The sequence below is a fragment of the Arctopsyche grandis genome, chromosome 1 (assembly GCF_051622035.1).
Source record: "Arctopsyche grandis isolate Sample6627 chromosome 1, ASM5162203v2, whole genome shotgun sequence".
Classification (NCBI taxonomy): domain Eukaryota; kingdom Metazoa; phylum Arthropoda; class Insecta; order Trichoptera; family Hydropsychidae; genus Arctopsyche; species Arctopsyche grandis.
The window spans coordinates 23,326,279-23,354,105 of NC_135355.1; the positions used below are offsets into that span (position 1 = coordinate 23,326,279).

A 27,827-nucleotide genomic window follows, 5' to 3' on the forward strand; every position below is an offset into this window, starting at 1 on the left:
GAATTGGTGGGTATTTTTCTTTTGAAAAATATTTCATTATTTTTTGACCTTTTTAAAATTTTGAAACGTCGATAAAAACAAAATTAAATATTTAAATAAAAAATACTGAATAATTTATGTTTTGTTTCCTTGAATTAAAAAGTAAATTTGCTATTTACTAAGATTATTTTTGATTGTTCTATCTTTTATGGGAACATTTTAAAAATGTCAAGTAAACATGAAGAAATTGTGCAAATGTTACTTAGAACCAACACTAAACAATATCAAACATCAATTTTCAAACCATTTCCATCTCTTGAGTTTGAATACTTACTTATATAATAAAACCAAATCAAATTCGACTAATGAGAATGTTTTTAATATAAGTTTTTAATTTTTTTAGTGATGATTTTGTTAAAAAAATCGATAAAAATATTCCAACACTTTCGAGAACTTCATTCATGTTACCTGATGAAATAATTAACAATCCTACAGAAAAGATACGCAGATTTAACTCGGCTCTCATGCTAGTCGATGTGTCAGGTGGGTTAATACATATGTATGCTAGGTAATTATATAAGGTAGGTTTAGTTAAAAATCAATAGCATTAATGATAATTACAAACCAGATTCATCACATTGATCGTAACGCGCTATGCCACTATTCTAATAGCCCTTTTGTTAGGATTCACCGATCTCAGCGAAAAGTATACTAAAATGAAAGATGGTGTATCACGATTGACTCAAGAATTAAACTCCTATATCGGAGATATGGTTGCAGAAATATTATCTATGAAAGGAGATTTGCTTAAATTTGCTGGTGATGCTTTTCTTGCCATGTGGAAAAGCACACATGAACTTTCCATGGACAATGCGGTGAAAGCGGCAATTGATTGTGCTCTACTTATTCAAGAGAAATTTGGATTTTACAAAACGGATATCGAGACTATTTTAAGAGGTACAATTTAAAAATCATTCCATTAAAGATTTCAATTATATAAAATAATTTAATTAATTTTATGCATTATTACTAAGTCAAAATAGTAATAGCAGCCGGAGAAACAGATTTTTATATACTAGGAGATAGTAAATATTCAACCTATATAATTCTCGGAAAACAAATATCAAATCTAAAGGTTACAATTTATTTACAGCAATATTTAAATTTGCATATACAATTGTGTGCTTTATATTTTATATAATAAATCAAAAGTTTCACACAGATTGTTGAAAAGTTTTGCACTGCTGGCGATATACTAGTCACGGCGAGTGTTTGGAAATATATGAATATTGGGCAATATTCAACTATTAAAAAGACAAATGGAACGCATATGAAGATCGAAGGCATTACTAAGACGTGGAAACGCACTGAACTTATGATGGGAGGTACACAAACAAAAATTAGCGTCAAACCATAGATATAGAATAACCATAGATGCGCCCTTACGAACATTTTTGGTCGGAGATTTTGTCGCCATTAACTGAGGGGTGCGGGGAAGTGGTGAAAAAAAGGAAGGACGCAGCGGTCGGCAATCAGTTTATGTATATATTTATTTATAACTTTATTTTATTGGACACTCCGCGTGACAGTAAACCAAACTAATAAAGCCATATTAAGAAAAAAATATTTAGCTATCCACACTATATTAAACTACAAATCTATGTTACTATAATAAAACCATCATTAACTATTACAATATTTAAACATTAGTAACTTCTACAAGCATGCATTTAATAAAACCTATGGCAGAGGTTGTCGACCGCTGTTCCATCACTGCATAGAATCGCGCCGATATTATGCAGTAATGGAACAGCGAACAGAAGCTAACTAGCTACTGAGAGTTGGATCATGCACTACTTTGTTTGTGCGTGGTCCAACAGGGTGACCGGTTTAGAGCGTAAGGGCGCATCTATGGTTATTCTATATCTATGCGTCAAACCCATTGATTGTACTCGATGATGATGACTAATGTATGTATAATAAATCACAGGACGAGAGCTTCTGAAGCAACAGGGAGTCGAGACGTATAAACTAAGACACTTCGTTCCGAGGGAGGCACAGTTCAAACTCCAAGCTGAAATACGATCACTTGTTGTGATATGCATCAACATCATAGCGACGCCAAACAGTTTTGATCAGCTAAACGCAATCTACTGTACCATCACAAAGTAAATCACTGAATGCATTATAAATCAACTGGTAAACAACGCAAAATTGCGCAATAATCGTTGCCACACAAATCGCGAATACGGAATATCTGGCACTCAAGTTTCCGATAGTATAATATTTCGTATTATTATATTATATGGGTAGCTTTCGATCGATAAAGTTTTTGAGTGACACATATGTTCCGTGATCGAGATTTTAGTGACGTGCGCTTTTTGCGGAATAATCACCGAACCAAATCAACTATGTGAAAATCTTGTTCTTAGAATTCATAAATGATACGCTCAATACTTCACAAAATTAGGTATTCCGTTTTGTTATCTGCTAATCATTCGAAGACATCAAATTAAAATGTTGTAAGTTTGTCAAGGAAATTAAGATTATTATAGGAATGCTTAATTTTTTCTAAAATCTTAATCTATAATTTGGAAAGAGACTTTCGATTGTTTCGAGTATGTATGTATCCTTCGTCGTCGTCGTCCGTAGATCGGTGACGTCATCGAACACGTGATTCGATTTTTTTTTTCGATCCATAGGCGCCGATTTGTTTTTTTCGATTCAATGGATTCATCCCCGCGGGGGCGCAAGGCGAGTAGTTTCATGGGGCCCCGCCAGGGGCGCCACAAGGGGCACAGCCCCGTGGGGCCCCGAAGAGGCCGCAGCCTTATGGGGCCCCGAAGGGGGCGCAGGGGGGCGAAGCCTCATGGGGCGCATCCCCATGGGGCCCCAAAGGGAGCGCAGCTTTATGGGGCGCAGCCTTATCGGGCGCAGCCTTATGGGGCGCTGCCTTATGGGGCGCAGCCTTAGGGGCGCCGCCTTATGGGGCGCCGCCTTATTGAGCTCAGCCGCATGGGGCCCCGAAGGGGGCGCAGGGGGGCTGGGGGCGCAGGGGGGCTGGGGGCGCAGCCCCATGGGGCCCCAAATGGGGCGCAGCCTTATCGGGCGCAGCCTTATGGGGCGCAGTCTTATTGAGCTCAGCCGCATGGGGCCCCCAAGGGGGCGCAGCCTCATGGGGCTGGGGGCGCAGGGGGGCCCAGCCTCATGCGCAGCCTTAGGGGCGCCGCCTTATGGGGCGCCGCCTTATTGAGCTCAGCCGCATGGGGCCCCGAAGGGGGCGCAGGGGGGCGCAGCCCCATGGGGCCCCAAAGGGGGCGCGGCTTTATGGGGCGCAGCCTTATCGGGCGCAGTCTTATGGGGCGCTGCCTTATGGAGCGCAGCCTTAGGGGCGCCGCCTTATGGGGCGCCGCCTTATTGAGCTCAGCCCCATGGGGCCCCAAAGGGGGCGCAGCTTTATGGGGCGCAGCCTTATCGGGCGCAGCCTTATGGGGCGCAGTCTTATGGGGCGCTGCTTTATGGGGCGCAGCCTTAGGGGCGCCGCCTTATGGGGCGCCGCCTTATTGAGCTCAGCCGCATGGGGCCCCGAAGGGGGCGCAGCCCCATGGGGCCCCAAAGGGGGCGCGGCTTTATGGAGCGCAGCCTTATCGGGCGCAGTCTTATGGGGCGCTGCCTTATGGAGCGCAGCCTTAGGGGCGCCGCCTTATGGGGCGCCGCCTTATTGAGCTCAGCCCCATGGGGCCCCAAAGGGGGCGCAGCTTTATGGGGCGCAGCCTTATCGGGCGCAGCCTTATGGGGCGCCGCCTTATTGAGCTCAGCTGCATGGGGCCCCGAAGGGGGCGCAGCGGGGCGCAGGGAGGCCCCAAAGGGGGCGCAGCCTTATTGGGCGCAGCCTTATGGGGCGCAGTCTTATTGAGCTCAGCCGCTTGGGGCCCCGAAGGGGGCGCAGCCTCATGGGGCTGGGGGCGCAGGGGGGCCCAGCCTCATGCGCAGCCTTAAGGGCGCCGCCTTATGGGGCGCCGCCTTATTGAGTTCAGCCTTATGGGGCGCAGTCTTATGGGGCGCTGCCTTATGGGGCGCTGCCTTATGGGGCGCAGCCTTAGGGGCGCCGCCTTATTGAGCTCAGCCGCATGGGGCCCCGAAGGGGGCGCAGCCTCATGGGGCTGGGGGCGCAGGGGGGCCCAGCCTCATGCGCAGCCTTAGGGGCGCCGCCTTATGGGGCGCCGCCTTATTGAGCTCAGCCGCATGGGGCCCTGAAGGGGGCGCAGCCCCATGGGGCCCCGAAGGGGGCGCGGCTTTATGGGGTGCAGCCTTATCGGGCGCAGCCTTATGGGGCGCAGTCTTATGGGGCGCTGCCTTATGGGGCGCAGCCTTAGGGGCGCCGCCTCATGGGGCTGGGGGCGCAGGGGGGCCCAGCCTCATGCGCAGCCTTAGGGGCGCCGCCTTATGGGGCGCCGCCTTATTGAGCTCAGCCGCATGGGGCCCCGAAGGGGGCGCAGCCCCATGGGGCCCCAAAGGGGGCGCGGCTTTATGGAGCGCAGCCTTATCGGGCGCAGTCTTATCGGGCGCAGTCTTATGGGGCGCTGCCTTATGGAGCGCAGCCTTAGGGGCGCCGCCTTATGGGGCGCCGCCTTATTGAGCTCAGCCCCATGGGGCCCCAAAGGGGGCGCAGCTTTATGGGGCGCAGCCTTATCGGGCGCAGCCTTATGGGGCGCCGCCTTATTGAGCTCAGCCGCATGGGGCCCCGAAGGGGGCGCAGCGGGGCGCAGGGAGGCCCCAAAGGGGGCGCAGCCTTATTGGGCGCAGCCTTATGGGGCGCAGTCTTATTGAGCTCAGCCGCTTGGGGCCCCGAAGGGGGCGCAGCCTCATGGGGCTGGGGGCGCAGGGGGGCCCAGCCTCATGCGCAGCCTTAAGGGCGCCGCCTTATGGGGCGCCGCCTTATTGAGTTCAGCCTTATGGGGCGCAGTCTTATGGGGCGCTGCCTTATGGGGCGCTGCCTTATGGGGCGCAGCCTTAGGGGCGCCGCCTTATTGAGCTCAGCCGCATGGGGCCCCGAAGGGGGCGCAGCCTCATGGGGCTGGGGGCGCAGGGGGGCCCAGCCTCATGCGCAGCCTTAGGGGCGCCGCCTTATGGGGCGCCGCCTTATTGAGCTCAGCCGCATGGGGCCCTGAAGGGGGCGCAGCCCCATGGGGCCCCGAAGGGGGCGCGGCTTTATGGGGTGCAGCCTTATCGGGCGCAGCCTTATGGGGCGCAGTCTTATGGGGCGCTGCCTTATGGGGCGCAGCCTTAGGGGCGCCGCCTTATGGGGCGCCGCCTAATGGAGCTCAGCCGCATGGGGCCACGAAGGGGGCGCAGCCTTATGAGGCGAAGCCCTAAACGGCAACTGATCATGGGGGCGAAGCCCTAAACGGCATTTAATCATGGGGGCGCGGAGGGGCGAAGCCCTAAAAGGCATTATCTAAAGGGGGCGAAGCCCTAGACGGCAATCAATCATGGGGACGCGGAGGGGCGAAGCCCTAAAAGGCAACTGATCATGGGGGCGAAGCCTTAGACGGCAATTAATCTTGGGGGCGCGGTAGAGCGAAGCCCTAAAAGGCAAATGATCATGGGGGCGAAGCCCTAGACGGCATTTAATCATGGGGCGCGGAGGGGCGAAGCCTTAAAAGGCATCAGCTAAGGGGGGCGAAGCCCTAAACGGCAATTGCTCATGGGGGCGTGGAGGGGCGAAGCCCTAGAAGGCAAAGGCTCAGGGGGGCGCCGGGGGCGAAGCCCTAGAAGGCAAAAAAAATCGTTTTTTTTTTTTTTTCAAATTTTTTTATTTATTTTTTTTTATTAAATGTTTACTATTAGCTTAGTCATGTTTAAGCGGTTTATATTATAAATACTGAGCGAAGCCGGGTAATTCAGCTAGTCTAATATATAATTTGGAAATAGACTTTGTATGTATGTATGTATGTATGTAAGTATCCTTCGTCGTCGTCGTCCGTAGATCGGTGACGTCATCGAACACGTGATTCGATTTTTTTTTTTCGATCCATGGGCGCCGATTTGTTTTTTTCGATTCAATGGATTTACCCCCGCGGGGGCGCAAGGCGAGTAGTTTCATGGGGCCCCGCCAGGGGCGCCACAAGGGGCGCAGCCACGTGGGGCCCCGAAGGGGCCGCAGCCTTATGGGGCGCAGTCTTATGGGGCGCAGCCTTAGGGGCGCCGCCTTATGGGGCGCCGTCTTATGGGGCGCCGCCTTATTGAGCTCAGCCGCATGGGGCCCCGAAGGGGGCGCAGCGGGGCGCAGGGGGGCCCAGCCTCATGGGGCGCTGCCTTATGGGCCGCCGCCTTATGGGGCACAGCTTTATGGGGCGCAGCCCCATGGGGCCCCAAAGGGGGCACAGCCCATGGAGCCCCGAAGGGGGCGCAGCCCCATGGGGCCCCGAAGGGGGCGCAGCTTTATGGGGCGCAGCCCTATCGGGCGCAGCCTTATGGGGCGCAGCCTTATGGGGCGCAGTCTTATTGGGCGCAGCCTTATGGGGCGCTGCCTTATGGGGCGCCGCCTTATGGGGCGCAGCTTTATGGGGCGCCGCCTTATGGAGCTCAACCGCATGGGGCCCCGAAGGGGGCGCAGCTTTATGGTATATTAATTTTTCAAATCAGCTATATTATTTTTTTTTTTTTTTTCAAATTTAAAATTTTTTTTTTTTTTAAATTAAATGTTTACTATTAGCTTAGTCATGTTTAAGCGGTTTATATTATAAACACTGAGCGAAGCCGGGTAATACAGCTAGTTATTTATACATAAAAGTTATTTTATTTCTAAAGATGTTATCTAACTGTCCTGAAAATTTACTACTTAGGACCTCTCATCTTTAAGATCTTGAAATCTGATAAACATTGTTTGTAAAATAATTTTCAGGAATATAGTAAAATATGGTGGCAGCGTTAACAAATTATCATTCTTCGACAAGGATTTAATGTTCTTGATAATGTTTGGAGTGAAGGGTTTCAAGTCTGAGTTGGAAGCCCAATTCGCATTGAAATGTGGACATAGAGTCAGAAAAAAATTATTAGAAATTCAAGGAGTCGTTTCTGTTTCCGTCGCTATAACATCAGGTATTGGATATATTTGATCAACTGAAAATATGTACATAAATAAATTTACTGTTCTTAATATTTACTTATGTAAGTATACAAGACATATGTATGTATATCCAGGAAATGTATATTGTGGCATTGTGGGTCATCCTCAAAGGCAAGAATATACTGCTATCGGTTTGACTGTCAATAAGGCTTGTATTTAATAAATTTTCACTTTAAAGAGATCTAATATTCATTGTATAAATATATATATGAATAATGTCCACCTTCATACTAATCAGGCTGCTAGGATGATGATGACGTATCCAAATCAAGTGACATGCGACAAATCTACATTTTTAAACAGCAAACTTCACAAAGCCAATTTCATTTTGTTGAAAACAAAGTACATGAAGGGAATTACTCAAGTTGGACTTCTTTACGAGTTTCAAAATATTGAACAGTAAGTTTTCTCGAATGATTCATATTATAAGATTTCGTGTACGGTGTTTACATACATTGTTGTTCCGAACACAGACACAAATTTATAGATGATAAAACCCCCATGTTTGGAAGAAATAATGAATTACGCCAATTGAAAAAAAAAATTAATGATTGCATAAATAAAGAAAATGTAACTGAGAAGAGTAACGTGATCATACTTCGTGTACCTAAAGTTTTTCTTGTTTTACCATGCTTATAAAGCATCTACATTTACAAACATATATGTATGTATACTGAAAATTAAAATATTTTAGGGGGAGGCGATGCTTGGAAAAACAAAACTTCTTAGAGAAACACTAAAATATATCCCAGATGATATCGAAATAAATAGAATACATCTTACTTTGGAAGACAGACATGTACAATGAAGACTTTTATTTATTTGAACATGTACCCTAAAATGTTTAATTATTTTATATAATCTAATTTTTACAGAAAAATTATAGTTTCATAAGATGTATATTCGAACAAAAATTAGGTCGATTTTCTAAAGAACTCATGAAAAATATCCAAAAAATTACTCAAAATAATCGAAAAGCAACAAGCAAGTTACATGTCTTAAATGCGATATTTGGGACGAAATTTCCTGTGAATCCTGATTTTATAATATTGTCTGAATTGGAAATCAAAAAAGTAACAACTGAAATATTAGATATCATCTGTTCACAAGTAATATTAAAATTCTCAAATTTTTGTAATTTAAAAATAATATCTACTCCTGATTGGTTTTACGCATATTAGGTGTTTTCTAAGATCTATGTGATAGCAGTCGTCGGAGCAATTTACATTGATAACAAATCATCACATATATTTTCTGCAATAGCAAACAATAAAAATCTAATAATATTGATGACTTATGATAATCATAAAGTTATTCGAGGAACAGATAACAAAGAAATATTAAACTTTTGCACAGTTCTTAAGCTCGAAGGCATTGATCGATCGTTTAATTCTGACATCGTCTGTAACCTGCTTAACGTTCAAGGGATTACACCCGAACTAGAAAGGTAATTATCGTCATCATCAAGTCTTTCACCAACCACTGTCGAACGAATGTCTAACTAATCTTCTCTTATACATATTACATATCCTTCATTCTATAAATTTTATTTAGTTAGAAAGGTTTTAATTACGTGTTATTAATAATGCATACTTAAAATGTGTAATTTGGATATAAAAACATGGATGTGTCAAATTTAAGCTTGATCCAAGTCAACAGTGACAAAACCCCAGGTTGGATTGAAAATTTTATATGGACTCTAGTGCAAGAAGGTCAAATAACCATAAGGTTAGCACATTACAAACCAACTTTCGATATTTTCAGACCGATTGTTAATAAAATTAATATATTAAGGTCACTGCAACAAGATGATCCAAGATTGTCGAGTGTAATGATGCCGTTCAGGTGGCATTTTAACGAAGATGACGAGATAGAAAGGTTTTCAAAATTTTTACCAGACGCTGACAGCTCGCCTAATTGTTGGCTCGTTTTCAAATCAAATTATATAGTAAAATAATAACAACATAAAATTATCTACTACATACATACATATGTACATATATATATATATATATATATATATATATATATATATATATATATATATATATATATATATATATATATATATATCTGTGATAATGTATTAAATTTATAGACTAATTTGACAGCCATTACAACCCGTGTTATACACAGCCATGACGATACAAAAGTGCACGTTGCAACGTTGCAATCTTCTAATAAAGAACTTATAATTAAACACACTTCTCCGTTGGAAGGTGAGTCTGGTTGAGGTTATTGTGGGCATATTAATTATTAATTTTCACATCAAGCAATGTTTTCGATGTTTAATTTTTCAGTGTTGTTTTTGAATATTTATGATAGTTTGACCACATTTGAACAATTGACTCTAAAGTGTGCATCTATTTTGGGAGAAAATTTTACAAGGGCCCTATTGTTTAAATTGTTAGAAGTAGTTATTAAAGCAACATCAATAACTCACAGTAAATATTGTCATAAATTTTAAATAATTAATACATATAATATAAGATTTTCCAAGTACAATTTACCATCGAGTTCATTTAAAAATATGTATGTCAGATGCTGAAGACGTTTTATTTTATTTGCATTGAATAAAAACACTGGATGTTTTTCAGATACAATTAATTTTGAGAGAAGTTACTCTTCGGCTATAGTTAGCCTATTTAAAAAAAAGATTTTGAGATGCGCTGCAGGAGACTTTACCGAAAATGAAGAATATTTATTGGCTAAGCCGTTGTCCAATAACGAAGAAGTAATCGTAGAAAAGCAAATGATATGTTACTGTAAAGGACTAAATTTTCAATCGAAATTTTCAACCACAAATACAGCTAGATTGTTTTGCGGTTATATGAGATTTTGTTATAAAGATTATTACAAAACTACTTACACTTCATTAACAGAAAATCAAAAGGTAAATGGTAACAATATTATTAATTTCTAAATGCATTAAAAATAAGTCACAATTAAACGTTATAGCAATCATATCACACAATTGCATATTGTATACTGAGCGAACATTTACGGCAACTTCAAATTGAATCACTCGAAACAGACTATCACAAAGTATCAAAAGAATTTTTAACAAATATTTTGAATAACGAATTTTCTACGGAAAAGATTTTTGTAAACACTGTGAATGTACACAATCAAGAAAACTTACATGATGCAATAGAAAAGGGTTCCTTCCTCATTGTTTTATTTTCATAATTTCTTATCATATAAAAAGTTTTTTTTAAGTTATACATACATGTGTTTAATATTTAAGGTGATTCCAAAAACGTATCTGAAAAATGTACATGTGAAATTATTTTTGCTATGTACACACAAATTGTAAAACATTGTCTGGAATTGGGTAATACATAAAGCATCACAGCAAACTTGTTTTGTTTTATTCTGTTCATATTTAATTATTTAAGGTAATTTTTTAGACAAAGTCTACAAAGCTTTAGAGACTTTTATTGAATACATTGGTATAAGCATTAAGCTTGGAAATATTCCTCAAGCAATGGAAATAATAGAGGTTGCTGAGAAACTAGTGCAAGTTAGTATATTTAGTTAATAACTAATATTTTATAACGTATTAATTTAGCTGAAATATATATATAATATAAAACGCAGAAAGAAAATTTATCTACAACGGATTGGTTTAAAGAGATTCCCAGATGGCAAAAAGATATTCTACTTGGCACAATTTATTCACTGAAAGGACACGCAATGTTGAAATATAAAAATTTTGACAGGGCAAAATTATATTTATATACAGCAATGAAATCATTCAACGTATCTTTGCCAACTAAAATGCATGTATCTCCACAAATAAAATATATTTACTTCTATTGTTCATCATAATATTTGATTTGCTTTTTTCTTCGTTTACAGAAATTTATTCAATTTGAAAATATCCAATATTGCATTTAATTTACGCTTTTTAAACAAATCGCAAGAGGTTTTTGGTATAACTAAACTACTTTTCAAGCTGATTGTGGAAACATTGTGTCATTTATTTGAATTATTTGTTGTACGTTTTCAATCAAATAGTTAAAAAATAATTACATACATAAATAAATTTTAATTGCTTTCCTTAAGGAGTTGGAAGACTGGAAAATGGCTCTCATGGTAGCCAAGAGATCATATAAGTTGACTCTGAGATTGAATAAAGATAATCCATTGGTACATCAATCCAAGAAAAACTTATTAATAGCAAATTCACATTTAAAATAATTTCCCACTATATTAGACAATTATAATTCTAAATTATCATTATGGTTACGTAAAAGTATACTATAAGTAAAATTAAAAAAAAAAAACACTTAAATTTTCTTAATGTATATTTATTTTATTATAAAAATTTTAATGACATTATCAGCGATATAAATGAAAAAAATTGTTAGAAAAATGAAAATTAATTATTTGTAAAATTCGTGTTCACTTTCATCCTTCTTGATATTATTTTTATATCCTTTTTCGAAATCTTTTGGAAGAACGATATATCTACAGAAAAATAATAATACTTGTAAATATGTACTAATAAATTATAATATGTTGAGTAAATAGTTATTTACCTGTTTTCCCTAACAGCATGCATACCAGCTTCCTGACAAATTGCGTTTATATCAGCGCCAGAAATACGATCTGGACGAGCTACATAATCTTCAAGATCAACTTCTTCTGACAAGTTCATTTTACTTGTGATGGTAGAGAAGACAAGGCGCTTTTGCCGCCTGCAAAAAAAAAATGCATTTCCGACATATTCAACACACAAATTGCACTTTGCAAGATGTAACTCACCTATCCGGTAAAGGGAATTCAATTTTTCTATCAAGACGACCGGGACGTAGAAGAGCAGGATCTAAAGTATCGGCACGGTTTGTTGCCATTATAACCTTTGGAATAAATACAATTACAGATTATTAAATAATTTTACATTTTGTAATAATTACAGATTATTACAAAATGTAAAAATTGTTACATATTACGCGTCTCGTTACCTTGACATTCGTTGTTTGATCAAAGCCGTCCATTTGATTAAGCAATTCCAACAAAATTCTTTGAACTTCTCGATCTGCACCAGTTTGAGCATCAAATCTAAAAAAGGATACAAAGTAAATTGAAATAGAAGCTTTTAAAAATATATACATATGCATATTAAATTAAAACAGAGCCCAATACCTCTTAGTAGCAATCGCATCAATTTCATCAATAAATATAATAGCTGGCGAGTTTTCTTTAGCTAGTCTGAATACATCACGCACCATCCGAGGTCCTTCGCCCAAATATTTCTGAACGAATTCTGACCCTACCACCCTTATAAATGCAGCTAAAACATAAAATCTCACTTAAATTTGATGCACAATACTACGTATATTAAGGATAATGATATTACAAAATACCTGTAGTATGATGGGCAACAGCTTTAGCCAACATTGTTTTACCGCATCCGGGAGGACCATACATGAGAACTCCGCGTGGAGGATCTATACCAATTTGTTTGTAGAGTTCGAAATGTGTTAAAGGCAATTCAACTGCTTCCCTTATTTCTTGTTTTTGCATATCCATCCCACCAATATCACAATATTGAACGTCAGGTTTTTCATCTATCCAAAATACACCAGCATTACATAATGCAAAATAAAATAAATACTAAATCACGTAAAAAAATAAAGAAGACTTTTACCAGCTTGTAACATTGATATACTGCTATCAGCTTCAGGTGGCAAAACATCTACTAATGCATTTGAATGTTTATGCAACGCTACCGATGCCGATGGTTTTAATAATTCACGATCGATCGTTGACAATATGCGAACATAATAGTTAGATCCCGTCGTGCTTCCAACTAAAAAATATTTAATAAACACATGTGAAATGTAAACAACGTATACATATAATGGATATAAAACAGCACCAATGTATTGAAAAGTACCAAATGTGAAGCTCAAGTGGTGGAAAGTGGACTAGAAACCTTATGACGCTTTCCGTATATAATGTCTGTATAGAATTTGTCAATGTATGCTCATTAGGATGAAAATCACATTTAAAGTGGGTGGCTCTTGGGATAAAAGCCATCTGATCAACAGTGTAGAGTGTAAGAAGAGCCATCAAAATATGATGAATATTTAACTGCATCTTTTAACATACATATTGTACGGTGGGAACATAGGAGAGTATCCACTGACTAAGTGCATTCGTGGGTGAACAACAGAGACCTCGGATTAGGCTAATGCGACTCAGTAAGTGCCTGGACTAAGTTCTCAGACCTGGGCGACTGTGTGCGACTCACCACGGTAGACCTGTATGTGCCTAGACAATATATACATAAATGGATCGAGGAAGCTATGGTGTGCGACTTGTCCTTTATAAGGTAGATCAGATTATTCTGGAGTGAGCGGTGGATACGTGTGGACCTCCCGAATTGTTGAATAAATGCTGTGAAACGACTTTGGCCTTTCATTTGGATCTTGAACCCACCCTTACACAACAATATGTATATGAACATTAACAGGTTTAAAAGACTATCAACTACGAATGTAGTACAACTTGTACAATCCCAAATCGAAGTCAGTGATCTCATTCATTTTCCCAAGTCGCATGAATGCATCATTACGTTTCTGTACGAGCATGCAGAGTCAACTTTGGCCGAAATTTCTTCGCTCACACAATGGCAAAGATTCAACTGGCTCCACATGAATAACCTCGAGCCCGTTCATGCCTGGGAACATAATGCCATCACACAGCTACACATTGCACAACCGAACAGGATATAAATAACCGCAATAGCTTTGAACACCAGTGGAGTCCCACTGAGTTTAGCCAGACCACTTCTCAAACAACTTCTTTCTTCACCATACATAATCTCATTATAAAAGATCCTCTTAAAAATTCAACCGAGTTTCTATAGGCCAGGAACACGTTTAACACATATCCTCCCGTCTTATAAACTAAAAAATAAAAAAAATAGTGCATTCCAAAGATTTATTGGAATTGAAATTGGATTTTATTTTTATAATTTTTAGATCATACTTGGGTAGATCGTGAGGTATCCGTGTTTAAAAAAGTAGCTTGTGTAGGTATACAGAAAAGTAAAGCGGCACTGCTCTAGCCGGTCAACAAATTGCGCAATAGTTAATGATTATAATGGACATTTAAATAGGATATCTTCACATGTATACATATAAAATGATGGAAATGTGTGAATGGGATAGTAAAAAAAGTAGAGGAAGATTTGTTTTGATTTTTTGTTTGCTAAGCAAAAATCTCTATGAAATGATCTCAAAGACATTGACAAATTCTGATGAGAAAATAGGACAGGTGGCGAGTAAAATGAGAAAATTGACTGCAAAGGTTCATTTTAGGGTCAGTGGCGGTTCAGTGTGAGTCTGTGTGTGTGTGTATTCGACATATTCTCAACATTTTATGTATGCAATTCACATTCATTTGGATCCACAAAGTTCTCTTGGTGGACAACGAACGAATTGAAAACACGAACGAGTGAAAAACAAACAAAAACTGGCGTGGCGGCCATTTTGTATCTTACGTCAAATACACACGCATACACTGAATAGTAGTAGGAAATATGGGAGGCCAAAGTTAAAAGCAAACAAAGACAAAAAAAAAACACTAACCAATTCCAGTGTTTTGATCGACAGCTTCCAAAAACTGTCCTATGACCAAAGGCACCGACTGTATTCTCTTGACTTCTTCCTGGGCGTGCAAATATTCCTTTTTGAGATTGCGCTGTTCGTCTTTGATATACTCTTCTTGCACTTGAATGAACTCGAGCATTCGCTCCAGTTTCTGTAAGGAAATAAAAATAGTGTCGAGGTTAGGCCGGCGATGCGATTCGATGCGATGCGATGCGATGCGATATCGAACCTTAAACTTGGTGTAGAGGTCCTCCGTGTCGAGCTCGTCAAGATTTGGCGCTCCGGCGGCTCCCGCGCCCAACACTCCTTTCGCGTCCACTGCCATCTCCTCCTGAAACCCACACAATTCACACAATTCACACAATTCACATAATTCACGCAATTCACGCGTAATTCAACACAATGGCAATGAGAAAATACTTTGTCGGCCGGTAGTACGACCACTTCCTCCATCCCAATATCCGAATATCACGATCGGAGACTCGAGGCCTCAACTCAAAACTGACGGCTGACGAGTGACTGGTGGATTCGAAGCGGCGACTCACGCACCGCTCTTAACGATATTATTCACGACCATTACGCATCACAATTCTCGAGGTCCCAACTGGCAGACTCACTTTTTGGCCACGATATAGGATTAAAACGATTAACCATTGCTCCTTTAGATATGCATTACCTATTTAACGCCTTCTTGGATACTTCAAAATTACTTGCGCCTCGCCTGGGACACCAATTACACTGAGCAACAAAAAATCACGTTTTTCAGTTACCAGAGCGGAGACTAGCCAATCATTACTAAGTTTGACCCACTGAATTCAAATATGATATTGATTTTTGTTGGTGGGCGATCGTTTACGAGATATGAGCGTTTAAAAAAATCCGCGATTTTTACAGTTTTTTGGCTTTTGCGGTCTTTAACTCAAAATTTAGGATTGTTACGCTCTAACTGAGTATTGTAATTTCATTGCTTTAAAATACTTCTAATTAATTGTATAGCGAATTTTAAAAATCAAAAATATATTTTTTTTACGGATTTTTTTCCTGTGCTGTTTTTCATTTATTTGGCAAATTTTTTATTTCACCACGTTTATAAGGATTGGTTTTCTATCTCAATATTTTTTTTTATCTAAACGTACTAACTAAAGCGGTAATTGCAATTTAAATGCTTTCGTTGTATATATGGTTGTATCGCGTAATATGTTAGGTGCAAGCGAGATGGCATATAATCCACCTCACAGAGTACAGCGGTCGGACTATTGATTACAATACTCAGTTTGAGCGTAACAATCCTAAATTTTGAGTTAAAGCCCGCAAAAGCCAAGAAACTGTAAAAATCGCGGATTTTTTTAAACGCTCATATCTCGTAAACGGTCGCCCACCAACAAAAATCAATATCATATTCGAATTTAGTGGGTCAAACTTAGTAAAGATTGGCTAGTCTCCGCTCTGGTATTTTTTTTTGTTGCTCAGTGTTATCGATGCAATTCATGAACATTTAAAACATAGATAAACCGTCACTAAAACCCACAATTATCGTATATCGCTTATATCGTTTATAGTCGTGTAGGAATCTCGTCACCGCAATCGAAACTATCAAAATCTATTGCGACGGAGAATACATTTCTCACGCTCAACCATTGACGTCATCTCAAGTCGAAGAACACCTGCATCCATTAAACTAAATCAAGTGGAACGACGCCAAACATTCGAGCATATTCCACCCCAACAAACCAAGCAGAACGACACGAAGTCGAAGAACACCTGCATCCATTAAACTAAATCGAGTGGAACGACGCCAAACATTCGAGAAACGTCCACCCTAAACAACAAACCACATTCCTCGCATAACTCGCACACGTAAACACCAAACCACATTCCTCGCATAACTCGCACACGTAAACACCACCTGCGGTTCTCGGAATCAATCGCCAAACACATGTCACGTGGATCCCCAAAAACAATATAAAAGGAGGTCTACCCCAAACAACTTCAGTCGACCCACAGCAACAAGAGTCGACACACAGCAGCAGACCAGTCAACAGGCAGCAGCCACCACGACAGCAGTCGACATCCAGCATCTGACCAGCTACCACTGCACTACCCTACGATGGAAGAACGCTTGCAACTCAGCCGGATCCAGAGCAACGACACATTGCAGATCCAGCGGCCCGCATGACACCAAGTCAACAGCCAATAGCCGTCTCGAGAACACTACGATTCCAGCCGCTTCAACAACATATTTATACACTTGTATATTCAAACAATTAAGTACCTTATTCAAACAAACAGCAGTATTAACTACTAAAACACAGACGAACTCGTCTATAATACATGGCGGACTGGTGGTGAAGAACACCTTCACAACTAGATCATCCCCCATAGTCGCTTCTACTTCGGCAGTTGTCCGCCGGTCACTATCGTGACTGGTCGTGCTTGGTAACCGTGGTCATATCGTATTTGATTTGATGTTTGATTTCAGCATGGGAAGTGGGGGGCGTACAACTTCGTAATTCTAATTTCTAATTTCTAATTTCTAAAAAAGAAAATGTTCGAGCTGAAAGCCCTCATGGCCGTTGGTTGTCTTACGGCTTCGGCCTTTTTTTCCCTCTCTTTGCACCGACCATCTGTCAGTCGCTCCCGTGGGTCCGTACGCCCGGTGATCCCGGCGCGGACCGCCAGATGTAGCGTCTCTCGTAAAAGCCGGCCTCAACCAAGGCAGGCTGGCCCCCTAATCCACCCAAGTCTGATCACGGCGAGCGCTCATTGGCATAATAGAAGCCCTCCGAGGAGTCTGGCTTCTTCCATAGCCGTGCCTTACCGACTATGGCCAGCTCGACCCCGTGTTCGACCCAAGTCTCGAACACGGCGAGCTCTCAGACGCTCGTGAGACGCCGACCGAGAAGGTCTTGGCGTGACTGGTCTACCCTGCCTGACCGGCCGGCGTCAGGCAGGCGTCATCCACAGCCCCGCCTTAAAGGGGGCAGATGCGGCCATTCAAGTCAATAAGAACGAGGTCATAACCTTACTCTTTTGTCTAATTCCCCCACCCCGCACCATTCCAGCACGTGCTCCAGAGCGAGCTGATCAAGACGACAACACATACACGATACACATTCCGCTGTTCATCCATCTACACATACACGCATGCAGCCCCTGCAACTATCGTTCAGATCATTTTAATAAATAATTTGATTTTTGCGATACATATTATAAACATCAACTAGTAGTATAAGTAATAATAATTAAAAGCAGTTGTTCTTACTTTTTTATTTATACAAAAAATCGTATTCGTATTTATACAAAAATCGTATTTATACACAAAATCGTATTCGTATTTAAACAAAAAATTGTATGTATTGTCGTGAAAAACAACTGAAAAACACTATTGTGAAAAACAACAGAAATACACTGTTGTGATGTGTAGGCACACCAACTTACTTTTTCACTCGCCCCTGTATGCACAGACTTGTCGGGCTAGGTAAACATGTATATGTACATATATAAAAAAAAAACAAGTGGACGGTCCGTTACAAACAGTTCCGCGACAACTGGCTCACGGACTCGACGGTGTTACGCGCACGAAATTTCACTCACGCGACAACAGCTCACAACAGTTATTTTGACAAATCTGCGGATTTTTAAAAGCATTTATTTAGTTTGTATTACCGGTAGTTCCAAAGGTTTGTTTTCGGTCAAATACTAATACCACCAGTATCGGTACATTCGATAATGCCCGTGAGCCAGTTGTCACGTGATTGAAATTTTGTGTGCGTAACACCGCACGCACACACGCACGTACGCCGGACAGACGTACGCATGCACGCACGGACGGACGCACACGCTCACATCGAAATTGAAATCGCACGCACGCACGCACACACACAGGTCTACCTCACGGGCCCACCTTCCGATATTTGCGTTTTCGGGCGTTTCACATTCGGGCCCGTGACGGAGACCGTATATGGCTAGTCCGGCGCAATAAACAAGTTTTATATGACGACTGCAATTGCAGTCGTGTCCCACGAGCATACAACAAAATGACTGCAATTGCAGTCGTGTCCACCAAAGTGTTAAACCGATAAAAAATATGCCTAGACATGGCCGAAATTTGCGCTTTTAGTTTAATGAACGCGGCTGTGGAAAATTTTCAAGCGCCATTTTCGACCGCTTTGCATTTGCATTCGCTTCCAAAGCTGACAAAATGGCTGATTTTCCTAATACTTGCCCTCTGGAAATTCTTGAAGAGATGAGCTCGAAGAAAATTGACATCGAACCTGAAGGTCTATTCAGTAAAAGTTTAAATATGTCACAACCACGAAAAATAGAATGTGAAACATTGATGGCAGAAAAAAAACCTATTCTATATGATATTGAATATCTGAAAGAAACAGAAGAAAATCCTTTTAATACATTCGTGGACGATAACACCATCGATTTGCCTATTCTGGAATTTCAGGATATAATAATTCCTGAATTGAATGTTTGTATATATACATATATTGTATTTCAATTATTTACAAAAATTACATATTTATTAAATATTTTTAAATTATATTATGATTTCTCAGTTGCCGCCTTATCTGTTTGATGATTCTAACGAATCGAAAATGACTGAATTAGTTTGGTATAATTCCGAATCTTCATCTGTTAAGCTGACTGAGGAAGAAAAAGTAATGTTTTTAGAATAAGTAACGTCCTTTTGAAATAAATGAGCATATGAATGCTTTAATTGTAAACTTTCTATTACAGTTTTTATTTTATGTATATTTTATAATAATGATATGCATTACGATTTTTATAGGGTACATCAAAAAAGGATTGCAATTTAAAAAGAAAATATCTGTCAGAAAACCAAACGAATTCCTCAACAAAATGTCAACAGAACAAAGTAAGTAATACAAACGAATCTATTATCTTTTACACATTTTATGAAAATATAAATAAAATAATATTTTCAGAGAGTAAAATTCAATGAGAGTGTGGCCGTTTTTACGTATCCGGCTCAAAAAGAAGATGAGAAATTGGTATTGGTAAACGATAACTATTCAAATCTGATCAAAACCATATTGAGTCAAAATTTAAATGGCGTTTTTGAATCCAACGCATTATATTTTAATTTTGTATGTTTAGATTTCTAGCAACGAGCTACAATATTCCAAATACTTTTATGATAAAAATTGTGATACATCTTTGACACAATTCACCGACGATACTCGTATGAATGTAATGATAAACGAGGCTAGTATTAATGGGTACACTCAAAATGAGTCTAAAATTGAATACAATAAATCGGAAGATAGCGTAGAAATGGTAAGTGATCATCAACACGAGGATAAAATATTAATTTGTGACGAAAAAATTGGCTCTCACCAGAATAAAACAATTGAACAGATTGAATTTTCATCGTGTTCCACGATGGGAGTAATTTCTTATGTCGAATATTGAATATATTTGAACCATTTTTTAGTGTTTTTTTTTAATGATTTATAGGCTAGTAGAAATGTAAGTAAGTTTTTGAAGGATAATCCGCTAAATTATCTGATGATTCAAGATGAGAATCTACTTTTTGTCAATGATTTTTCTACAGGTAAAACTTTATTTCATTATTTATTATTCATTGTATAATATGCATATGTAAATATGTATGATTTTAATGACCAATTTTTATAGCTTCCGTCGTTTCATCCGATAAAGATTCTTTGTATTATAAAAATATGTAGCCCAAATGCAATCAAATAATGTTCACGAAACGCTATAAAGTATGATAATCTTCACTTAAATATTATATTATTTTTTTCTTGTTTAATAGATTTTGGAAATCCATCAAGAAGCTCATAAATTCCTCATCAGAGAAGATTTATGCATGTTGATTAAATGTCTTCAACTCTCATTTTATTAAGAGCTTTTTTATAACAATTGAACTTTAATTCATAATTCTAAATATTTTATGTGTTTCAAATGTTAAAATGAAATACAAATATTAACATATATGTGTAGTACTTGTTCTATTAATAAAAAAATATTTAAAAAAATATGATTTAATTATATTAGTTCTATTAAGGAGGTTCGTAAAATGATAGAATAATAACAACAACAGCGAGCTGTCAAGCCACGGTCTTAGCACTACATATTCAGACCAGAGGTCAATTGACATGGGAAAAAAGTACTGCTCATGAATGGTAAAAACTTTACCATTCATGAGCAGTACTTTTTGGAATTAAAACAAATAACCCCGGATTTTTTTTTAGTTTTTCTTTGCTAATATTTTAAAATTTCTTTTTGACTTTGTATGTTGAAGAAAAATTGATGGTATTGTTGCGTGGTCGTGAAGAGGTGTTTCCAGATCGGAGTGAAAGATGCAACGAGTAGTAGTGGTAGAATAACTGCATCGTTCATACCTCAGACAGCCAGCTTCGAATAAATCAACGGAGCAATCCATCGATCTTTTATATAAAACGTATCATGGGTGGCGGTAGGAGTAAACGAATATGTTGTATGTAGTTTGAAGACACGACTATTTACTATGACGGCGGGAAGTAAAGTGGGGTCTACCAATATGCTCGAACCTGTGCCCAAGTAGGACGGCAAACCGAAGTTAGAAAATGTCGTAGGGTTCCCGCAATATACATAAAGGTCTTTTCATACTTAACAGCACTGCACGGCTTCAGCACTGCACGACTCCGTTTCAAATATGTCATTTTATTACATTTCTATTCATACCTACACGTCGCGGTCACGTCACGTTTACAGCACTTTTGCAAGGCAAAATCGGCTTAATTATACATTACAGGCCATGACGATACGGCGCAATATTGCTTACGCCGTATTGTCGAGTACTTACAATATGAATGCATACACGTGCATTCGTAGCTACGCGTCAGAATACAAGTCAGCAAAAATGTTTCGGCGTTTATCGAACGAAAAATTATGTATAATCGCGTTGTTGTTTGAAGAAGAAGCTCAAGAAGGCAATAAAAAAGCACGGAGGCGTTCTGATGTGCATCCCATGTTAAAAAATAGAAAAACCGAAGGAGAGTTTTGGACACTGTATAAGGAGCTTGTGGATGATGGACAACATTTTTTTAAATATTTCCGTAAAAAATTAAAATATATTTTAAATATTTGCGCCAAAAGCATGTCGAAAGATTGAACAGCTGTCAACTGTCACTATCGATAATTGGTCCAAAACAGCAAAGCGGCAGACTCATGGCACGTAATTCGCGTGTATGTATATCTCCACGATGGCTAAAAAGACGGATACGATACGTTGACGGATGTTGCTGTAAGGTATGAACAGGAAATGTCGGGTACTGCTGTAAGCCTGCCGTGGCGTAAACGTGACGGTTGAAATGAACATACCCATACAAAATGTACCAAAGAATACTTTTCGTACGGCCGGATACCTGCTGAAGTCGGTTCGTGCCGACTAGGTATGAACAGACCTTAATGCGGTGATAAATATTGGTCAATTAGTCGCGAGATCTCAGACTGTTGAGCACAACTCGGTCATAGAGTGTCGATTGTTGATTAAACGATGATAGCTCCCCACCGGTCAACGATTACACTGTTCGAAACGAAAAATGTTTCAGAGACGAGATATGACTTTTCTTATAGATCTATGCCCAGTGAACACGAATCTGATAATAAAAAGTGTTGATTGGCTCGAGATTCGGAGATATGTGTTTTTTAAATCTCGCGATTTTTCTATATCTTGGTGTTGTTCGGTCGATTTCTCAAAATTTGTTAATTTTCTGTTCAAAATGAATATTGGAATCTGCAGTCGGGTATTTTATCTTTCATTTGTAGTACTTTTCAGCTTTCAAATTTCTCTAAGTAGTCGTCCAGTTCAAATCAAAAGTCAAAATTACGTATTTTCACTTGGGATTTTTTCCCACTGTTAATACTATATTATAGTGAGTATTTTCTATTGAAACATGTTTATTAGAATAGTTTTCTGGCCATACTATTTTTTGATTTCGTTTAAAAGGGTTAATTGGATGTGTGCTGAATTTTAAATCTGTAAATTTACGAGCAAAAAATTCGTATTAGTAGAGCACGAATTTGTGTTTGGCTGCATGGTTCGCTTGTAATGTGCGTCATTGTATACAATGAAAAGAGCGCCGTGCATACTTACAGCCAATGAGAGTTTTTTCAACATTTGTGAGAAGTGAAACACACTCGCGCCTTCAGCGTAAACGGTGCGTAAAGAGCACCGTTTACGCGCACAAAACAAAAAATTCAGCACACATCCAATCCCAAGTGAAAATACGTAATTTTGACTTTTGATTTGAACTGGATGACTCTACTTAGATAGATTTGAAAGCTAAAAAGTACTGCAAATGAAAGGTAAAATACTCGACTGTAGTTTCCAATATTCATTTTGAACAGAAAATTAACAGATTTTGAGAAATCGACCGAACAACACCAAGATATAGAAAAATCGCGCGATTTAAAAAACACATATATCTCCGAATCTCGAGCCAATCAACACTTTTTATTACCAGATTCGTGTTCACTGGGCATAGATCTATAAGAAAAGTCATATCTCGTCTCTGAAACATTTTAAAAGTCGTCATTTGTCGAACAGTGTTATTGGTCGTCCAATCTTCAGTATATCGAGGCTCACATATAATGATGAAAACAAAGTGATCGTTTCAGGGATGATATGCTATATAGTGGTGTGAATTGGTATTTGATTGGAATTTGGCATACAGTAGCGTCAAAAGCAATATGAAGTGTGAAGACTGAAGAGTATGGTCGTTGTTGGTCACACTAGACAATGGCAGCGTTAACACTAGCGGTTGATACCGCGGTATTTGACGGCGTGGAAACATACAGCGTGATCCAATTTTTCACCAATCCGCGAGCCGCACGACGCCCCTCCATAGCTCGGGCAGTACCCCTAGGATTGCCTTGGGGGGATGTCGTCGATATTTCAGAGAGCGTGTCGCGAACATATTTACGACATTTGCTCGGCTCATTACTTTATTCAATTATCTTTCTATTTACCCGGCTTCGCTCGGTATTTGTAATATAAACCGCTTAAACATGGCCAATCTAATGTGGCAGCTCCCCAGGTACTGGCCGTAAACCAACGTGTGATACCGCTTCTTCTGTCATAACAAAATGCAGTGCATACCATCACCTCATAACCACTTTATTGTTCAATTATCGTACTCTACTCATAACTGGTCATCTAAACACGCAACTTTTATTGTTCGCAGCACACCCACACCACAGCCTTCTACCAATCTCAACTCCAAGCGAGATGACATGACTAAACTACACCGTCACTTCTCTCGCCCTTCTCCATATATATGTACATATATACATATATGGGGGTGGTATATGAGTACAAATATATATATATATATATATATATATATATATATATATATATATATATATATATATATATATATATATATATATATATATATATATATATATTGATTAGGTAATATCGGACCATTTACAGAAGATAGAATATGTAAAATCAAAATTGTTTTATTTTAAAAAACGGACAGATTTATAGAATTCACAAATATCAAAATGTCAATATTGAAGTACCTACCTAGTTCGTTTTGTGACCCTCATTTATTAAAAAATGTTGCTAATTTATTGAAAAATGTGATTTTCAGGAAAGAGTTGAAAAAAATAGAGCAATCTAAAAGGTCGGGCTGCGGAGCTGATGAGATATATACATATACCATCATCCTCGACATTTCACGAACTGAGCTTTTTGGCCAACGTAGAAAAACCCGTGCTGACTATGGTAATCATCTTGATTATATTACTACTTTTAGAAAATAATTTATTTATTAGGTACTATTCGACCACATCAACTTTAGTCTCGGCCCGATGATCAAGAAGTATATAAAGGTAAAAATAAAAACCAACCAGTAATATAAAAACTTTATTTATATTACTTATTATATAGTAAACATTTTACATAAACAAAAAACAAATTATAATGAAATACAATAATAAAGGAGGTATGTAAAAAATAAATGATGACTAGATGATTATCTTTATGTGTGATGTTGTTTGATGTTTTATAAAAATTTTTGAAGCCAACCCTTCTGTTATTCGTATACCCGTTGGATTGTATTTAATATTTTTAGGAATGTGGATAATTGGCGGACGTTTGGTAATGTGTGTTGATGGTTCCAACCCTTCTATTACTTGTATTTTGGGTGAATTGAAGCTAGCATTTTCGGGTATGTGGATAACAGGTGGCGATGACTTTGATAAATATGTGAGAGATGATGAATTATTAGTATAATACAAATTTTTCGTTTGAGCTTCATATATTAAATTGTTTATGGCATGTGCTGTATCTAATTTTAGTTTCGGATTTAAGCCTTTTACACTCTCAATCCAGGACGCACACATTAGATCGAAAGAAGTTTGGGGAGATTCAACAATGGGCCGAGACAGAATAGTGCACGCTTGTGCAAGCAGCTCATTTTTTTTGTTTGGCCTATTCTTTGTTATTTTCGGCATCGGACCTTCATCGTCATCATTAAGAGACGAATATATCAAAGACTCTTTTTGTACTACTTCATTTTGGTGTTGTTGAGAATAATCTTCCTGAAAAAAAAAAAAAAATTTAAATTTAAAATTTTTCAGATGCCAACAACAGATGCAGAATGGATCGAAATCGCAAATGAATTTGGAAAACTTTACAATTTCCCCAGATGCATTGGAAGTCTAGATGGCAAACACATTAAAATTATTAAACCTCGAATGTCGGGTCCCTCATACTACAATTATAAAGGCTTTTATAGCATTGTCCTCATGGCTTTGGTTAATGCGAGAAAAGAGTTCATCATGATTGATGTAGGAACAAACGGAAAAATCTCAGATGGTGGAGTTTTATTCTATACGAAATTTTGGGAACTCTATGAACAACGCAAATTAAATTTGCCAGAGCCATGTCCATTGCCCAACACCACGACGAATTTTCCATATGTATTTGTAGCTGATGAAGCTTTTGCTCTAGACACGAATCTTATGAAACCTTATGCACACAAAAGTTGTAATGCCGAAGAGAAAGTTTTTAATACGCGCTTATCTTCTGCACGACAAGTGGTTGAATGTGCATTTGGTTTGATAGCCACTAAATTCCGCGTATTTCATTCGCCCATACACTTGGAACCGCAAAAAGCGACAATCGTGACAACAGCTTGTTGCTACTTGCATAACTTTCTTCTTAAACAGAATGATAGTAGCTATATTGCATTAGAAGAAGACAAAGACACAATAACTAGCCTTTCCACTTCTTTTAATCGAAATGCTAAGTCAGATGCAAAAACAGTCAGAGACGAGTTTCGACAGTATTTCTTCGAAGAGAAAAGAAGAACAGCCTTGTAACCTTGTAGACACCGTGGTAGGTCAACCTATATAATTATCATTATTATTTACTTGTTTTTTTACTATACATATTTCTTTCTTGCTTTTTATTTTTTTACTATCTTTGTTATTCTTTTTTATGTATATTTGTATTATATTGATTTTTTTAAATAAAATAATTTCATTTGTGATCCGTAATTATTATTTACCGTAATAATTTTTCATATTGCTATGCTACATTATATTTATATACATATATTCAAAGACATGGTTATATCTAGTCACCGGACCCAGAAGGTGCCGCGTATTGTTCAAAGGTTGTAAATGCATTGTTAAAGGTTTGCGGAACCTTTTTTACAAAGGATTTACAACAATGTATAGCACTGTGACTATCCTACCTCTAGTTATATCGCACTATCATCGAAAATCACCATAAGCTAGGGTTGCCAAGTGTCATGGACAAAAAAAGAGAACATTTAACAAAAAAATTTTTATTTTACAATTTTCTTTATAATTGTGCGGGAAAAGATTATATCTATAAGGCCGGTCATACAGTGAGTATGTACCGTTTACCAAGCACCCTCTTTTTTTGATCTTTCGACTTAAGATCTTTCGATTTTCGATCTTTGCCTTCCGATATTTTTGTTTTCTGTAATTTAACATTCTGTCTCGTCACGTAGACCCGTATCTAAAAAAAACCACGTCCCACATTCACCATTGTCTGATTTCGCCCTCATGCCATCTTCATGGTGTTTAATGTTGTTTTCAGTCCATTGTCGAATTACTATCATCGGGCCGAGACTAAAGTTGATGTGGTCGAATAGTACCTAATAAATAAATTATTTTCTAAAAGTAGTAATATAAGCAAGATGATTACCATAGTCAGCACGGGTTTTTCTACGTTGGCCAAAAAGCTCAGTTCGTGAAATGTCGAGGATGATGGTATATATATGTCATCAGCTCCGCAGCCCGACCTTTTAGATTGCACTATTTTTTTCAACTCTTTCCTGAAAATCACATTTTTCAATAAATTAGCAACATTTTTTAATAAATGAGGGTCACAAAACGAACTAGGTAGACACTTCAATATTGACATTTTGATATTTGTGAATTCTATAAATCTGTCCGTTTTTTAAAATAAAACAATTTTGATTTTACATATTCTATCTTCTGTAAATGGTCCGATATTACCTAATCAATAATCATATATCTATAATACATATATATATATATATATATATATATATATATATATATATATATATATATATATATATTTGTACTCATATACCACCCCCATATATATGGAGAAGGGCGAGAGAAGTGACGGTGTAGTTTAGTCATCTCGCTTGGAGTTGAGATTCGTAGAAGGCTGTGGTGTGGGTGTGGGTGTGCTGCGAACAATAAAAGGTGCGTGTTTAGATGACCAGTTATGAGTAGACTACGATAATTGAACAATAAACTGGTTATGAGGTGATGGTATGTAATGACAGTGTAAGCGTAGGTTATGCACTGCATTTTGTTATGACAGAAGAAGCGCTATCACACCTTGGTTTACGGCCAGTACCTGGGGAGCTGCCACATATGTATTTAATATTACATATATAAATCCGCTTACCAGTTTAATAAAAACATAGGTTTGTTAAAACAAATTAAGCTTAAAATTAAAGTAAAGTTCAGTTTATCAAAAAAAATGAGGTTATGGACACAAACGTATGCAAACAAAAATTGACGCC

General features: G+C 38.8%; 4 protein-coding genes across 10 annotated transcripts; 2 read left to right on the forward strand and 2 right to left on the reverse strand.

Annotated features, from left to right (window-relative positions):
* Positions 1 to 204: 204 nt before the first annotated feature.
* Positions 205 to 11,314, forward strand: LOC143917244 (adenylate cyclase type 10-like). The gene is made up of 21 exons (XM_077438731.1): positions 205 to 299; positions 383 to 522; positions 664 to 936; positions 1,014 to 1,114; positions 1,202 to 1,364; positions 1,970 to 2,147; positions 6,875 to 7,083; positions 7,186 to 7,259; positions 7,350 to 7,510; positions 7,585 to 7,723; positions 7,806 to 7,910; positions 7,987 to 8,220; positions 8,293 to 8,558; positions 8,753 to 8,839; positions 8,906 to 9,030; positions 9,223 to 9,330; positions 9,412 to 9,555; positions 9,709 to 10,004; positions 10,070 to 10,271; positions 10,522 to 10,634; positions 11,180 to 11,314. Exons 1-21 carry the CDS (start codon positions 205 to 207, stop codon positions 11,312 to 11,314), a joined length of 3,348 nt encoding a protein of 1,115 aa, XP_077294857.1.
* Positions 11,315 to 11,405: 91 nt separating this feature from the next.
* On the reverse strand, positions 11,406 to 15,370 carry Rpt3 (26S proteasome regulatory subunit Rpt3). Its single transcript, XM_077427670.1, has 10 exons — positions 15,157 to 15,370; positions 14,966 to 15,067; positions 14,716 to 14,887; positions 12,768 to 12,929; positions 12,484 to 12,687; positions 12,263 to 12,410; positions 12,082 to 12,178; positions 11,882 to 11,976; positions 11,656 to 11,814; positions 11,406 to 11,584 (listed from the first exon to the last, which is right to left on the reverse strand). Exons 1-10 carry the CDS (start codon positions 15,187 to 15,189, stop codon positions 11,500 to 11,502), a joined length of 1,257 nt encoding a protein of 418 aa, XP_077283796.1. The 5' UTR covers positions 15,190 to 15,370; the 3' UTR covers positions 11,406 to 11,499.
* Positions 15,371 to 16,726: 1,356 nt separating this feature from the next.
* Positions 16,727 to 20,761, forward strand: LOC143922417 (uncharacterized). 6 transcript variants are annotated; one of them, XM_077445749.1, is made up of 8 exons: positions 16,727 to 18,272; positions 18,481 to 19,216; positions 19,305 to 19,406; positions 19,538 to 19,624; positions 19,695 to 19,766; positions 19,867 to 20,046; positions 20,227 to 20,323; positions 20,546 to 20,761. In XM_077445749.1, exons 2-8 carry the CDS (start codon positions 18,938 to 18,940, stop codon positions 20,572 to 20,574), a joined length of 846 nt encoding a protein of 281 aa, XP_077301875.1. In that variant the 5' UTR covers positions 16,727 to 18,272; positions 18,481 to 18,937; the 3' UTR covers positions 20,575 to 20,761. The 6 variants fall into 6 exon arrangements, with proteins under 6 accessions (XP_077301875.1, XP_077302037.1, XP_077302107.1 ...); XM_077445911.1 differs by having other exon boundaries at positions 19,695 to 19,760; positions 20,546 to 20,760; XM_077445981.1 differs by having other exon boundaries at positions 16,728 to 16,986; positions 18,981 to 19,216.
* A 3,879-nt stretch (positions 20,762 to 24,640) lies between these two features.
* LOC143911363 (uncharacterized) lies at positions 24,641 to 27,617 on the reverse strand. 2 transcript variants are annotated; one of them, XM_077430240.1, is made up of 3 exons: positions 27,375 to 27,617; positions 26,969 to 27,098; positions 24,641 to 25,329 (listed from the first exon to the last, which is right to left on the reverse strand). In XM_077430240.1, the coding sequence occupies exons 1-3, from the start codon at positions 27,389 to 27,391 to the stop codon at positions 24,754 to 24,756; spliced, it is 723 nt and encodes a 240-aa protein (XP_077286366.1). In that variant the 5' UTR covers positions 27,392 to 27,617; the 3' UTR covers positions 24,641 to 24,753. The 2 variants fall into 2 exon arrangements, with proteins under 2 accessions (XP_077286366.1, XP_077286356.1); XM_077430230.1 differs by having other exon boundaries at positions 27,383 to 27,601.
* Between the last annotated feature and the right edge of the window lie 210 nt (positions 27,618 to 27,827).

Coding starts and splice junctions, on each gene's coding strand:
- LOC143911363 (XM_077430230.1), bottom strand. CDS start 27,435: ATGACTAAACTACACCGTCACTTCTCTCGCCCTTCTCCATATATATGG. Junction 27,099..27,382: donor TCTCCATATATATGGGGGTG/GTATATGAGTAC, acceptor TGTGATTTTCAG/GAAAGAGTTGAAAAAAATAG. Junction 25,330..26,968: donor AAAAACCCGTGCTGACTATG/GTAATCATCTTG, acceptor TTTTTTTTTCAG/GAAGATTATTCTCAACAACA.
- Rpt3 (XM_077427670.1), bottom strand. CDS start 15,189: ATGGAGGAAGTGGTCGTACTACCGGCCGACAAA. Junction 12,179..12,262: donor GATGCGATTGCTACTAAGAG/GTATTGGGCTCT, acceptor ATCCTTTTTTAG/ATTTGATGCTCAAACTGGTG. Junction 11,585..11,655: donor CATGCTGTTAGGGAAAACAG/GTAAATAACTAT, acceptor ATTTTTCTGTAG/ATATATCGTTCTTCCAAAAG.
- LOC143922417 (XM_077445749.1), top strand. CDS start 18,938: ATGGCTGATTTTCCTAATACTTGCCCTCTGGAAATTCTTGAAGAGATG. Junction 20,047..20,226: donor CGGAAGATAGCGTAGAAATG/GTAAGTGATCAT, acceptor AATGATTTATAG/GCTAGTAGAAATGTAAGTAA. Junction 20,324..20,545: donor TGTCAATGATTTTTCTACAG/GTAAAACTTTAT, acceptor CTTGTTTAATAG/ATTTTGGAAATCCATCAAGA.
- LOC143917244 (XM_077438731.1), top strand. CDS start 205: ATGTCAAGTAAACATGAAGAAATTGTGCAAATGTTACTTAGAACCAAC. Junction 1,365..1,969: donor CACTGAACTTATGATGGGAG/GTACACAAACAA, acceptor AATAAATCACAG/GACGAGAGCTTCTGAAGCAA. Junction 7,084..7,185: donor TTCCGTCGCTATAACATCAG/GTATTGGATATA, acceptor ATGTATATCCAG/GAAATGTATATTGTGGCATT.